Source organism: Apteryx rowi, unplaced genomic scaffold (assembly GCF_003343035.1).
Source record: "Apteryx rowi isolate R43461 unplaced genomic scaffold, aptRow1 scaffold_452, whole genome shotgun sequence".
NCBI classification, from domain to species: domain Eukaryota; kingdom Metazoa; phylum Chordata; class Aves; order Apterygiformes; family Apterygidae; genus Apteryx; species Apteryx rowi.
The window spans coordinates 223,303-239,346 of NW_020450708.1; the positions used below are offsets into that span (position 1 = coordinate 223,303).

At 39.3% G+C, this 16,044-nt stretch overlaps 1 protein-coding gene across 1 annotated transcript in view; it reads left to right on the forward strand.

The window, feature by feature from the left end:
- LOC112971748 (voltage-dependent calcium channel subunit alpha-2/delta-3) overlaps positions 1 to 14,608 on the forward strand; it is a 187,307-nt gene extending 172,699 nt beyond the window's left edge. Inside the window, exons 26-28 of the mRNA XM_026077430.1 lie at positions 12,470 to 12,582; positions 13,411 to 13,493; positions 14,516 to 14,608. Of these exons, the coding sequence (XP_025933215.1) occupies positions 12,470 to 12,582; positions 13,411 to 13,493; positions 14,516 to 14,608 (289 nt within the window). The remainder of the gene's footprint in view (positions 1 to 12,469; positions 12,583 to 13,410; positions 13,494 to 14,515) is intronic.
- Positions 14,609 to 16,044: the final 1,436 nt, after the last annotated feature.

Consider the following 16,044-nt stretch of genomic DNA (forward strand, 5'->3'; position numbering starts at 1 on the left):
TGTGATACCACGCACATAAATGGTTTTGACCTGTGCCCATATTGAGCCACAGGTGTGCTATAGTCACACTGCTCACTGCTGATCTTGGCAATGTTGAACAGATCTTAATCTTCGGGAGCTTTACTTAGATGTGCATTGAAGTCAAGCAGCATCTTCTAGAAGAAACTCAGCATTTTGCATATATCAGTAGTTAGTTGTTGAGGTCTCAAGGAGTCAGAATCACAGTTACCATTAGAGTCCATATATTCTTATGGCGCCTCTGCTTTGAAAATCAAATCTTCCAGACTTGCAGAATACTTATGTGCATTAGAGAGTGTTTACTTTTTGAGCAACATCAATATTGGTAGAAATTTATCATAGCCAAAACCAAAAAATCTACAAAACCCCCAAATAATCCTCCTCTTATACTTTCCATTTAAAAAGTATCAAAGTACATAATCTAAACTGCTAGAACCATTTGTTAAAGGTCTTTACACTATTATAAATTCCTATACCATGTGCTACCCAAGTTTCTCCAGTTGTATGCTGAAGTAACTTCTTCTGTACTCCAAAGGCAACAGTGATATAGAGTTTGTTAGGCAGGTGCAGTGTAGTCACTATATGCGTAATTTTATCTCTACCCTTAGATAAAGTTATATTTTGAATGGCCAGTTCAGGAAACACTGTAAGTTACTATTTTTGTTTAAGAACATAGATATATGAAGTAATAGGGCAACACATACATAGGTTACCAGGCAGGTCTCCCACCAGTCATTAGTTTAACAATCCTTTGGACAGTATTCAAGTGTGGTTTTTGTTTTGTTTCGTTTTGTTTTTAATAGCAAAAGAATTCCAGCATTCCTTTGTTGCTTTGGAACCTTCCTAGAGTGCCGGGTTCAGGAGCATTGTAGCTACTTATACAAAGAATACCACCTCACATTGAAAATAGTTTTCCATTATTATTTTCAGTTTCCAGTTATGTCAAAACTTGCCAAAAGACATCTAAACCTTGGCAGGACATCTTTTTATCCCCTATGTGTATCTTGTATTGGAGTTTGTTTACTTAGTTGACAAAGCCATGAAAATCTGTGTTTTATAATTCAGATTCTCTCTCTCTCCATTTGCTTGGCATTGCAAGGGTCATAAAGCTAGAAAATCAAAGAATCACTATAGATCAAAGAATGACAAGTATATTAAAAGTCAAAAAAATTACGACCATAATAATCTTTTTCAAAAGGCATTTTTAATTGCAGGGAAGGTGGTCTTTGCTTAATTGTTTTTTTTCAAGTGAGGGAAAGAAGTCTTACTGGAATGTGCTTAGTCGCCAATAGTACCCTGAAGGCTACAAATTTACAACATGGAACGTGCCCTATCTCTTATATTATTTACCTAGGCAGGGACATGAAAAACATTGTAATGAGATTGTCTTGGTGGAAAATAAAATAATATTAAGGAAACTGCTTTTAACTCAGTGTAAATCATGTATGCTCTTTCCCCCTATACCTTAGAGGCTTAATACCATACATATTACTAAATGTATTTGTAGTGCCCATGTCTAAGTTTGCTTTTCTCTTTTTTAGTTCTGGAGTGAGTTTCTTTGAGTGGCTGTCTCTGAAGAAATAATTTTATCTAAAGTAGTGAATTTCTTATTCTTCTGAGCTAAGATTCTGTATGTGCAAATTTTTATTTTCATACATAATCTGCACATATATAACAGAGGAGGAAAAAAAGACTATCTGGTTAGATAGGCTGGAGGTATCGAACTATGCTTCAAAAGGAGAAGTTGCTTGGAAACTCACTACAGTACCCGCAGTCTAGGAGCAGACTTAACCTATTTCTGCTGCAGCAAAGTCCATGTCTACTCTGTCCTAATTAAATCTCAACAAAACCTTGTGCAGAACACATTTGTGAGAGTGGGCCTTTTTGCTTTTGTATTATATATGTCAAATGAGAAAGGAAGATGCTGTAGAAGGAAGAGATGGGATTCAGACAGGGGTTTCTATAGAAGGAAGAGAAAGATGAGGAAATGTGCAGTGGTCCCTTCTTGCAGATGTGTGCAACTCTTTCATTAGAAGACCTCACAGCACTGACCATGCGGTGTGCCTGTAAGTGCTCGAAGGCCTAGGAGATGCATGCGTCTGGCTTCCTGGCAACCCGGTCCATTAATGTTTTCATAGCTTTCACGGTGTCTTTTTTTTCTTTTTTTTCTTTCTTTCCTGACAAGTAGCGTGCAATGGACTGTCTTTAACTCCCTGCTTCCCTGCTCATGTCTCCCAAATAGCCCAGAGCTGAACTGTTTGAGAAGTGTAAATAGAGAAACTATGCATGGGAAGGTGGTGATTTCCACCCATTCGCTGTGCACAGTTCAGCTCGGTAGTGCTATAAAATGTAAATATACCACTACTTAAAAGTTAACATAATATTACATTTTAAACAGGCAGCAATAAATATTAACCAAATGATAGATAGTAGCTGACAAAGTGAAAGGATGCTTTGTAATGACAGGAGATTTAAAATGTTGTATGAATGTCATAAAATATTCAGCTGAGTGGTAATATACATATCAAAGATGTCGTGGAATAGGAAAACTTATTAAAATTGGAAAACATGGCAGTGAATTTTTAAAGCCAGGCACACTTGTGAAGAATTGTTAATGCAAGGAAGTTCATTTCAGTTTATAATATATTCATATTAAAGTATAGTCTAATTGATGAAAAACAATGCAAATAGGACTTTAGCATCTGCACATTTAGCACTTCTCTTTATAAAGGATTTGAGAGTTTAATAGATATTTAATAGCCTTTAACTTGGAAAAACAATACGACTCTTAAGAAATTTGAGTGCCATATAGAGAAAATTTATATATTACTTAAAACAGAATTTTGACTGGCTATGGAGATGATGACATGCGGTATACTTAATTATTTCAGATGTGGTCTTCTCAATCATTGCTGAGGTTTGTATTTACACAAATAAGTTGATGACATTGTAAAACACTCTGTGGACACATCAGCTGAGCATTTTACTTCTAACATTTATGATGCTTTTGATGTGAATCTCCTGATCACCTCTGCTTTTTATACCTTGGTTTGCTTTGCAAAGCAATCTTGCAGCATGCTAGCTGGATTCCTTTTGGATGGAATTAAATCAAAAGTTGAATGTACTCTTACCACTAAAGGTTATTCAGTTCAGGGGGCCAGACAAGAGCTAGTCAGAGAAACACCCCAAAGTGTGACCAGGGTGGTCACTGGATCTTCGGGACCAACTGTTTGGCTTTTCAGATCTGTTTTTATTGTGCCACCCTAGTTGCTAATGAAGAATGGCCGGCTCTGATCAACGTCGTAGTCTGCAGATGGTTGTAGTCCTACTAAATTACAGAATCAGGATTTCTCGCGTCTGTGGAATAGAGGTGGAAGTGATCTATGAACAAATACTTAAATACCTGTGAAAAAATGGTATTTATTTTTTATCTATCATTGCTATCATTATAGTCTATACATAATGCCTAGAATCCCATTTTCACAGTTGCTGAACAAAAAAGTCTCTGCCCAAAAGAATTTCCAGAAATCTCTACAAGTGTTGCATTGTTTTTCTTTAAAATAACTGAGAAACTATGCAATCCTGTCGTCATCATAGTGTTGTTGGCATAGTTATACTGATCAGTAATATTAAAAAACAGGTACAGATTTGTCAAGATAAGACTAAACTAAACCGAAGAAGCACCATTTGTGTATTTGTAGCTGTCTAATCTTTATACTGCAGTCTAAATTACTGTCTCATATAACTACACTGGCAAATGACTCTCATGCCATTTTGGCAGGTTATTGTTTACACTTGCAAAATAATTTTCTGTGCAAAGACCTCTGATTTGATCTGTTTTGTGCCAATTGCTGTGCTTCCTCCGTCGCCCTCTGTCACAAAGCAGCGTGCTGTGCTGCAAAGCGGCTTGTCACGTAATCAGATAGGCGCTCTGCCTGCGGGGACCCGGCTACGCTGGGCGCGCAGGAGCGAGCTCAGGCCTCTTTCGGGGAATGAACCTTGGCTGATATTTAACGTTTGTGGCATTACTGAGCTTGGCTTCTTTGCAGAACTTTTGCAGTCCACTTCAAAGCTAGTGGTCCGAAACTCTCCGTTACCTCCTGTCCTCGTAAGGGTGGGCGACCGAATGGCAAAGCTTACGAAGGCTGATAAATTCCTCAATACACAAAGTACTTTTTTCATCCCAAATTCTGTATACTCAAAGCTTTTGGACGCCGTGTAACATTTCTAATATGCAGGTGGTAAAGTACTTTTCTCCGAGCCACGGTTATTTGAGAGAAAGCGTTCCCTGGTAGATAAGGAAGGAGTAAAGGCACTTCTGGGGTTTCCTATGCGAAGCGAAGCGGTCGGCGGCGCCGCCGCAGCCCTGCCGGGGGTATCAGGCCTTCCGCGCGCTCAGGAGCGGCGCAGAGGATGCCGCTCGTTTAAATCCTTCCCTCTGCCCTCTGCTTTGAGCAGGTATGTTTGCACCGAGGCAGAGCTGTGCCCAAGTCGGTGAGGCTGTACGTGGTAGCGGACTCCTGCCGTGCGGGGTCAGGTCGCAAGCCTGAGGCCGAGAGCTTATCTGTCCCTTTAGTATGAGAGAACCACTAGCTGCTTTTTTCGTAGACTTTAACTGCTCCAGCTCTCAAAAATGTTGTTATTGGCATATGTGTTATTTTTACAAATTGCGTTAAAGATATTCCATTCTCTATCCTCATTTATTTGAAAAAAAGCCCAAGTAGACCAATTTATGACTGTGATATAAACATTTCATTCATTCATTTAAAAAATGTGATAAGTGAGAGAAATGTGGGTTGGAAATGTAGCCAGCAGCCTGGAAAGCACATGATAGGAGTGGGGAAACGGCACAGCGGATATCTGCACTTCAGTTGAATGGGTGAAGTTTGTTCCGGACCATTAGGACTGAACATTCGCAACCAACAGTTATGTGAGTAACACATATTTGAGTGCAGAGTGCACAACATTTTCCATTTACTGTATCCTGATGCTGGTATGTTTCTTTTTTTCTTTAAAAAATAGGAACGATCAAAACTGACAGATATGAAATATAATCCCAAAGTAACGACTAATCTTAACCCAAAATGTTCAAACTTGGTTAATTCAGGTTTGCACTCAAAAAACGCACTGAAGGGCCTGGAAGGAAACGGCTGAATTTACACAGATGTTCAAGTGTCAAAGTTCTCAGTGAGGGTTATCTGTGTTCAGTACCGTGGAAATTCTGGCTAATTTTTGAAGTCTTTGCAGTTGAAATTAGGTTGCCAATTTGAAAATATCGCCCTTAGTTTTTTCAGTTCCAGCTAATCACAGTGAAATTCTTTCATGCTTTGTAAATAATGCTATTTCAGTGATAGTACTGTTGCTTTTATCAGTAGGATTCTTCTGTGTGGGCAAAACAACTGGCAGCTAAAAAGTGGAGTTTATTGCCTTCTAAAAATAATGATTGATATGACTGTATATGTGCAGCAGAGACATATGCTAACACCACAATGGGATATTATTCTAATAATTTGAGTCCCAGTCTCACAGTCATCACTGTAGCAGTAATAATGTAAAAGAGTTCCTACAGTCATTACAGAAAAAAAAGAAGAGTACACATCTGTGGGTTTTTTTTCCTTGAATCAGGTTGTTAAAGCTCACAAATATGAAATTTAATATTAATCTGAATAGTCATTTAAAAGTTTCTAGGATTAAAATCCCACCTAAGCCATGTGTTCATTGTGAGCACATACTCTACTGCTTAGCATGTGCCATTATTAGCACAGATATAATGGAAGCATATTTTTGTAAAATTTAAAAACGTATCAGTTGCTTGTAAAATACCCCATACAGATCAGTAATTCTTACTCCTGAGAGTGTGTGGTTTAAAACAATGCACAAGAGTGCAGTATTTCTGTCGCAAAACAAGAGCTGATTTTTAACTAGAAATGCTCAACAGAGTTTTAAAATAAGTTGAGTTGGTTTTAATGCTGGTGCCATACACAAGTCCTCCCCAAATTACATAGAAATATCCTCTAGTCTGCCAGAGAAGGGGAAGGCACTTCCTCCAAATTTTTAGCTCCTCAGGTGCAGGCTTATCCTAGAAGTACTTTCAGAGTTCCTCATCGCTTGTCCTTCATTTTGTGCCCCCAAACACTTTGTAGCCTTTGTTGCCTGAAAAAAAGGAGGGGAAAATGGATCTGAAGATCAGACAATGCTGAATGCTGTTTGGAGGTCTGTTACCGTTCGTTGTGGTTGAAAGGAGTCCTGTTACTGGCCACCAGCTGGCGGCAGCGTGGTTGTAAGCCAGGGAAGGGAAAACTGTTTTGTGCAGGTGACCAAGCAATGATGGCGTTTGGCATCCCCGGTCTCAGTGGTGTGATATGACACTATCCTCCTACAGCTGTCTGGCCCACTCTCAGTGCCATGAAAATATGCTGCATTCAACATGTTTCCGTAAAACGGAGTGGGGTATGCCTGTGGCCATGTGACTGGCTTCTTACGAAGCAGGGAAACCTCAGGTCTGTGCATTCAGTTTGCGTCCTGTCCAAAATTAATACCAAGGGACAGCGAAATGGATTAGCTCTCCTGCGTGGAAATACAAAGAATAAGTTGCTTAACGGTAATATTGATTTCCTTTGATAAGAGATGTTGTAGTTAAACAACAGAGAGTAAGGAGCTTAAAGGTTAAGTTAGCTTAGCTGGATAAGACACATCTCTTGCATGTTTGGAATTGAATTACCTCAGCTTTGTCTGTTGTGGATCCAGCTGTGTTCGGAAAGAAAATCTGAAGCCGGAAGCATTTCAGAGGCACCACACTGAGCCCTGTGTGTACTGATTTTGCCCCTTGTGACTCAGGTAGTTGCAGTGAAGCACTAACCTGCATTAAGCGCTAATGGAAATAAGGGACTTACAGAAGTGTGTGATATTTAAGTTGTCCGATAAACTTGTCTTCTTACTTCAGGCCGTATGACAGGCTCATGGCTAGAGCTGCCAGGATGAAAAAAGGGTCTAGCTCTGCCGTGCTGCCGCTGTGCCGTTCTCATCAGCGTGGGAGATGATCCATAATCCCCGCGGGGACAGGCTGCAGAGGCCCCCAACAGAGCCAAACTCCTCTCGCCGTAGCTAGCAACTTCCTTCCTTCCCTGCCCCTTTCCCCCTTTCCAGGGAGGCCCGTCCATGTCCTTGACAGTGCTTCATCGACTCTTGGTCACCCAGAAGTTGGGAAGCCGGAAGATGAAGGGAAGAGAGAGAAGCAGTCGGTGCAGAGAGAGGAGGGTGCAGCAAGGGCAGTGCCAGCTCCCTCCCTGCTCCTGTACTGCTCCGAGGCTATATGCTAACCATCCTCCCTACAGGAGCAAGTAATCTTACTCCCAAAGAAAGAGTTGACAAGCCTGAAATGAGTTTCTTTTAAACCATAGTTTGTGGAAGGAATTATTTTTGTTATAATATAATGTAATAATATAGAATATAATATAACTGTATGAAAACTTTGCTATATACAAGCAAAAGGAAGCGATTCAAAAGTTAAAATTTCAGGTTTAAATGTCTAGAAGTCTTGAAACTAGACTTTTAGAACAGGTGGTGTAGTCTGCACTTAGCTTTAGGCACTGCGGTTAGCCCAGTTTAGGATGCTTTCCTCTGCACGGCCACTATACAGCCGTTAAGCAGAGAGAAAGACAGGCTCCTGCAGAGGGTGACTCAGCCCACCTAAGCCAGGCTCCTGCTCCGAGGTGTCCTCGAGCAGCCTGCACCTCTGCATGCGCCCTGCTCAGAGCTGCAGCCGGTGAGGCACCTGAGTTACGCGCGTGAAGGTCGCTGGTGTGACTGCCCGCCAAGATGTGCATTACAGTCCTGTTATGATACCTGCCAGATTCTGTGCTATTCTAAGAAATTAGAAGGAACTGGTTCTCTGCGGGAAGAGCAATTTGGCCACCAGACACATGGGCTGTTGAAACCTTAGCGAATGCAATAACTCACTTGTTAAAAGTGTGCTTTATTATCATGCCTTCATAAGCACCGCTTTAGCAAATATAATTATGAATGCAGCTGTACTTGAATTCTGACTTTTTTCCTGTCTCATTCCACAATGAAAAGTTAATTTTCAAGGAATAGTTTACTAAATATTTGCATTTTTGAGCAATTTTTTACTATTTTCAAATAAAACATGAAACTGTTTATTTCAAACCTATTTGTATGGAATTAGTCCAAATGTTTAATATGGGCTGGTACAGAAATAGGCTAGAAAGGAGCAGATAAAGGGTGTGCAATATGAGAACGCTGTTGTCTAATCCTGTGACTCAAAGCACAGATTTTCTTGCAGGTTTCCTCTCTTTTCTAATTTTCTCCTGACTAACAAAATAGTTTGACATGACTAGATTTTCTTTCCTCTTCTCTCTCTACTCCCTTCAAGTGTTAAATTTCTTCCTTCCTCACCTTCTCTTTGAAAAGCAAAGTGAAGAGGCAGTTTGTGCTCAAGTCTGTTCTGAGCCTTTGGACCTGCACTTTAAATAAACCAAACCGGTTGAGGAATGGATGAAAGATGGAGCAGAAATTATTAATAAGGTTCCTATTGACTCAATGTGGCTTCAATATAGCAGGAACCACAGCAGTTTATTACGTTTTATATATGGAGAAGTATGCAAGGCTCTCTCTGTGCTATCACTATCAAATGATGATGATGATATTGCTGTAAAGGAAAAGGTTCAAATCAAAAGATTTACATTACTTGACTTAAAAAGAGTTTTACCCTTTAAACATGAAACATTCTCCATAAATATTAAACATACAAGATTAAACAGAGGCTTTCTTTTGATTGTTAAACCGATAATAGAGTTCAATAAAAACACTATCACTGATAGTTGCTTCCATATTGCCGGTGACACTAATGACAGCCGAAGCCAGCAGGTGGTTCAGAAATGCTTATTGTAATATAAACTTTATTGACTCACAGTGGAGCTTACTTAAAAGACAAGACCGTTTTCATTACTTTGTCAGCAACTTTCTTATTTCCCACTGCAGCCATGGAAGCTGTTTTGCTACAAGTTTTCCTCCCGCACAGCTAAGTCTTGGCGAATGCAACGGAATGTTTTGGTTGAATATTTCAATATTTAAAAGACTTTGTTCTGACTGTTTTTGTGCACCTTTAATCTTTTGTGAATGTTCAGTTGCTGAGACTTGCTGACCTGAACGTTCACTCAAAATGAATTTGAAGGATGCATGTGCGTGCCACCATGGAAACTGAATTTTAAACCCAAACAGAAGCCCTGCTGCTGGGATAGTGGTGTACTTTTTCCAGTTTGGGCATGGAAGCAGTGCCGTGTGTGTTATCCAACTAGCCACGGAGCAACTGTAGTGCTCGGTGATTGGCAGAAACATGTTTGCAGTTGATCCAGTGAGGGTAAGAATACCTACTGTCTGTGAAATGATCTTAAATTACAGCAGCTGAAGGAAGTATAATTTGCTTGTGTACGTTCTACTACTAGAAAAGAAAACTAAATTGGACATAAAATTTTCCCCATTTTTTTGCTCAACTCAATCTCTGTCCTCAATCCTTTGCCTTCACTTGATGACATCTCAATCCTTTGCCTGTGACCTCCCAAGTCAATGACTGGTGGAGGCATGCACTTGGCTTTACAACTTAATTTCAAGATTAGGTCTGAGAACTGTAAAGCGAAAACTTTTTTTGAAGGAAAAAAAGGGCTATGAAAAAGGGACTATAAAAAAAGGGTTAAATAAAATAAATAAATTTAAGTTTTCCTATTAAATTCTTAACTGTTTTGCTAATTTTCTAAAAGTCTGTTTTACATTCATTTACTGCTTGTGGCAGATAACATTTTCTATTGAGTTTACCCCTAATATGGTGGGTGAGAAGCTAGTTGTTCCATTTTGTAAGGTATCTGTCAATATATTACTATGTCTCTGGAAAATACTGCTGCAGTGAGCCAAAGTTTTGTCTTTTTATGGCCCTTAGATGACAGTCCCGTGTCCTATGGCAATTACCACAAGGCTAGGCACCTTAGAAACATCTATAGTAGATAGACAGACAGACTGTAGATTTGTAGGAATATTCACTTTTTGGTAAACTGAACCATTGTAATTGGTAGATGTTTATCATATAGTTAGAAACATAGAAAGGTTTTTTGAAACTTTTAACTGAATATATTGCTCCTTGCAGTTCCTTTACTTCATAATTTCCGTAAGTCCAGGCACGTAGAGAATACCCCAAATTATCGGGTCTAGCAATGTTTCCTAGAGCACCTTATTCCTACTGACCTCTGTAGCTGCTGACTGTACAGTCGAAGAAGCCAGGTAGGCATCTACGCAGCATCGTGGCTCTTCAGTGAAAACTTTCTTCTGGGTTAAAGCGCTTTCTTTTTTCATCCCAGCTGGGTGACATGAGAGGAGAAGCTCCCAAATCCTTTTCTTTCTCTCTTCTTTGGGGAAGCAATATCCGGCAGTGCACAGCCTGTATGCCATACCGGAGAGGTCGGTAAAGAAAGGAATTAAATGGCACACGTGTCCACCTTTCATGAAATGTCGCCTTTAAGCCTGGTTATCGGGCGCCTGCTTTCTCACAGGCTTCGGCGTTCCCCTGGGGGCTGCCAAAGGGCCTGGCACACGAGGGCTTTCGGTCGCGCAGACCGCAGGTATGAGAGAAGAGTCGTTGCTCCCCGCTCCCCGAAAAGACGAATGAATCATTTAGCAGCCAGTAATTGTGTCAACACTTTTTGTCTTTCGGGTCCTTTTCTGGGCTAGTTTTAAAGATACAATAAATATAAGTTTCAGAACGCATAACATCCACCTTGTGCCAATTTCTGAGAATAAAATGAAATAGTTTTTTTCTGTCCTTCAGGGTTTGATTTTTTTCATAACTTTTTTTGGGGGCGAAATTCATGCAGTACAATTTTGATGTTATTCTCTGTTAAAGATTTTCCCGCCTTCCTTTTATTGGCCCCATTTCTCCCACACACAAATCCACAAAGCCACAGATGCTCCATTACAATGATGTCAGTCTTGCTACATGCTCCAGCTGTTTGTAGGTACATTTATAAAGTTCAGCCTTTTACATTATGCCATAAATGTATATTTCATGTATAAACATAAAGCTAACATATTGCAGAACACTCTAAGTGTAATTTTAATGGAGGTCCAGTAAGTTTAAAAAGTACTGAAAAGTGTTTAATCTTTCCGTTGGCAACATTTTTACAGCAGGTTTTCCAATTATTTTTTTTCATAAGCCAGGTTCAAATATTCCCCACCCCCTCCACTATTTCATCTTCTGTGATTTTTGGAAAAAGCAGGGAGTTATTTTAGTAAGACAATATGTATTTTAAATAAAGATGTCTGAGGGAAAATATTTTTCTCTCCACATCTTATTGGTGCTCAAACCCTCACTTAACGTTCTGTACATTTCCATGTGGTACGCTGGTAGAAACACCTCATTCCTGGAAGTGTCGGATTTCAGTGATATTCTCTATTGCAGATATTTGGTCGATATGTATAAATTCTGACATAAAGTCTTAAAAAATTATCAAGGATTGTGTCTGAGCCGTAAAGCCTTTGTTTCTGTTGTGTCCTGAATTTCAAAGAAAGGGCTAAATAGTGTCTGTCTGGCTCTAGCTTCACCCGCTTTTTCCCTCTGGCTTGTGCTTAAGAGTCCACTTCACTGAAATTGTGAGGTTCTTTGGATTGTGCCTGCGGGTTCATTCCCTCGTCTCCCTCGGGTGCTGTCCTTCTTGTGAGCAATGACTTTATTCGTCCGTCTCCTTCTGGGTTGCCTACTTTGTCTTAATTTAAATGTGGTGCAGTTATCACCATATTAGTACCATATAATCGTCATTATTCAAAAATAAATCTCCTCACTCAGGAAGATTTCAAGGCCTAATCTCTGTTTTGTTGGCTCAGTAATATAATGACTCTCAAGAGGCCAGATGAAAGCTGAGATCTTTTCCAGTAGTTCATGTTGTTTCATGCAAGATCTAGGGTGAATAAAGCCCCTAATGTGATTTAGAGGCAAAAGTTGGGGACCAGGAGTTAGCAGTATCTGGCTGTGAAAGAACCTTCATTATTTTTCAGATCTGTTTCATGTTTACTTAAAAATTCCAGATCATAATTATGTAGCTAGGTGTTCATTACGGAGCAAAGATTCAGTACTGAAATAAAAAAAAAATTCACCTGAGTCCCAGTTCCAGGTGAGAGGCTTTAGCGTGTCAGCGGTATGCTGCTACACCTGTGTACTTTTCAGCATCATGGACATCTCGAAATGGACACCCATATTTTATGAACTGAGGGAGCACTGCCCAATACTCTCCACTTCTGCAAGTTGTAGACGTATAGTATGACATATAGAGTCAGTGAGGTTTGTGAATATAACACGGGTATTGTTGACATGTTTGAACAAGCATAACAAAGTCTGTTGCTGAGAAATACAGTAAATATCACCATTAATTGTTCTCTCTTTAATTTGCAGGTCTTTTGTTATCCAGCAAATCCCAAGCAGCAATCTCTTCATGGTGGTAGTAGACAATGAATGCTTCTGTGATTCTGTTCCACCAATTACCATGGCACCTATAGAGATAAGGTATATCCTTTTTTTTGGCAAAATTGCCAGAAAGAGACTTAAGATGCAAATATCAAATACATATAAAAACTTACCTCACGCGACTCAAGAATTCAAAGGGTACATTCATCAGCCATTATAGATGGCTTTGCTGTTTGAAATTGAGCCAGCTGAGAATGCATTCTTACTTATTTACAAGGGCACCTCACATTTTTAGGTATTTAGAACAGCCAATACAAATTAAGTAAACACAATTATATGCATCTTTAAGTACCATAATGTCACTATGCCCATCTTTGGATAGTTAAAGCCCTTCAAACTGGGCCCTAAGTAAGTAAATTCGTTCTGAAAATGGAGCTCCTAACATTGGAACTTCCTACAATATAAACATCTTTATATTTTAGGGCTGGACTGGGGCATTGAAAATGTTTCAGAATCCTGCTTTCAAAAAATGTAAAAATGTAGTGTGTGGCAAAGTACACATAGCACTTGACTTCTAGTTGCAGCACTTTTTATTCTACGCTGTACAGTAATTCAGGATTTATTTCCTTGCATAAATTGGAATTTATCAAAAGTAGCCTGGAGTGTGTTTTTATTGCAGACTTGTTATTGAAAGGCCAGGTTAGCAGTGTAAGTGCAAATGAGATGGTCTAAAGTAAAGATCACTGGGAAGTAAGCACTAGAATTACCTTCCTTTTCTCGTGTTGACAACACACAACACCTTGGGTTTTTGAAGGAGTGGGAAAAGGAAGGTGCTGAAAGATATGCTGTATCTTCATTTCAAAGCACTCAGATGGACTCAGTACATTTAAATGTAATGCTCAGGAGATCTCTCCTTAACTACCTCGTACATAATGAATCCCTTAAATGTGAACGCTTAAAATCTCAGAAGATTAGAAGACGCCCAGAATCTTGTCATGGATTTCACCCTGAAGTAAGTTTCTATCTACTTTTTTTTTTTTTCCTTTTGGATGCTAGTAGCTAGATTTAAAAAAAAAAAAATAGGAAAGCTATCTTCGAAAGATCAGGACATATTTTGAACACTTAGAACACAGTAGTAAGGGGAGCAAGCGAGCTTGTAAGTGCTGCAAATCTCTTCTAGTATGCCTGCAGACAATGTTTTGTCTTGCTGCTTTTGTAGGCGGTTTTGTGTCATACAAGAGAGCGTGGTAGGACGTGAGCACAGACCGGCGGCCAGGGGCATTGGACAGCTTGCTCTGGCACTGGCCACAAGATTCCTCATTAGAGATGGTCAGGAACTTTGTGCTGTAATGCTTTTTTTCACTGGAAAAGATCCATTTGTCAAAATTGAAATGAGAGAGAGGAGAAAGAGACCCCACAGAACATAGCCTATAGGATGAGGCCAATGTAACATACCAAGGAATTGCGAAACTAATATTTATTTCTTTGCTGCAGACAAGAGAGATGTCCATAGGATAGGGGCAAAACTTAGTTCCTGAAGCAGTAACTAGCTTCAGTATCTCGACTGTCATACTGTGGTCATTATGTTTACACATAGCTTTGCTCGGGAGGGATCACTACACAGGGTGTGTTAAACACTCCGTGTTCTACATAGCACTCTTATTTGTATAGTGCCAAGGAGACCTGTTAGAGTCCAGGACATGATTACAGTAGCTTGTACGGCATGTGTTCTTAAAGACAAAATTTTACTCCAGAATAACTTCTTTTAGTGCCTTTGGTGTTGTAACACAGTGGAGAATGAGACCTAAAGCACGAGGAGGAGGGGGTTGTGTAATGCTGATCGACCCTGTTCACCTTCAGTTTGCAATCTAAATTTGTTCAAACAAAGATGTGTACCTGTGGTGCTTCCTGTCTTTATTTTATGTTTTTTGTTCTTTGTATGAATCTTCTCCTGCCTGTGTACTTTGATAAACATTCATATATCATAATTGAGAGTAATGGTTTGTCTTTATTTTCCTTTGTTTTTGTCTTTAGGAAAATGCAAGAGAATGTGGTGGTGTCCTAGGCCTTAGTGCTAAACCTCCTCTTGTTCTTCTTCCTCTGTTTTTGACAATTTTCTCAAGGTGACGTTGACTGACGTGTACAATTGGCATGCTAATACATGGATAAACTGTGAACTGGGAAATGGTGCAACATTAAGGACATGAAATATAGTCAGAGCATCAGCATTTCATGATTTTAAACTGTTGGTGATGTAAATTCTTAAAGACATGTTGAAAAAAGATTTATCTTTTTACTTTGCAAGTCATGCAGATGTGAATTTGGCTTTTGGTGGTCATGATTCATAAGAAAAGGACTTGGTAGGCAGACAGAGGTGACCATTGCTTTGTCTCATTGAAAATAATTTAAAACTGTGTACTTTTTTTCAATAAAGTATATTAAAATCACAGTTTCAGAGTGTATTCTAAGTATGGTAATGTATTTGTTCCATTAATTAATAATGGGAAGGGAATAAAATGAAAGGAAGATGTTTATTTATGCTCCTAGCCTATTTCTAAAAGATTCAGAGGATAAAATACAGAGCTAGCTTTTATAATAAGGCAGAGTAGCTTTTATTAACAATTAAATCAAGCAAACACATGCACTTGTATGAAGCTGAACAGGTAATACACATTGCTGATTCATAGTAAAGTTTTCCTCTCTGGAAATAGCCATAAAGCATTTGAACCACATTTAGAAAGTGAGCCAAAGGCACATTAAAGCCTTTTCCCTAACTTGGGCAAACCGTAGCTCAAATTAGTTGATTTGGTTGCAGATGGCAAAATGAAATATTTTTTATCTTTTACAATTTATGGGAAGATCCTTAAAATAACCAATATAAAAAGATGATAATGTTCTGTTACTGTTCTGCCCTACAGACTGTGTGTCAGCGAGGGCAAGTTCCTGACCCTCTGGGGGCAAGTATTAATACCAATATTCCTTAATGCTAGTCCTTACATTCCCCTGTGAAAGGGAAAGAAGAGGATGAAGAAAATAATATTTTGGATTTTTTTTAGAGCCCTAAACAAAAAGGGTTTTATACACTAAGGGATATTCTCTTAGTAGAATGAGTTCCCTCTTGCAATTACTAGTAATGTCCTTATTGTGGATGCGTTTGCTGAGGACTCTTTGAAATAAGATAATCTTGTGATAGATCTTTGGAGTTTTTATAAGAAGTAGAGTTTCCTACCTGCGGGAATGAATGAATTTTCCTAACTGGGAAAAAGAAGGCTTTAACATTAGATAAACGCTGAGCAAATTTCCTGTATATCCTAGGTGAGAACAGGAAGCTAAGGCCACTGAGAGACGGGCTTTGTCTTAAGCAAGACTATCGAGCTCTTAAGTGGAAGACTGGTAAAATAAAATTTCTACTTTAATGCTTTAGTGGGTTCAGATGCACTGCTACTTCCTCTGGTTCTGAAACCACACAGGCCTTTGTACTCATAGCTTTTTCTCACCTCTTTTTAAGAGTGTTTCCCTGCAGACCTCCCTATCCTTCCTCTTTGGTCTCCCAATCACTCACT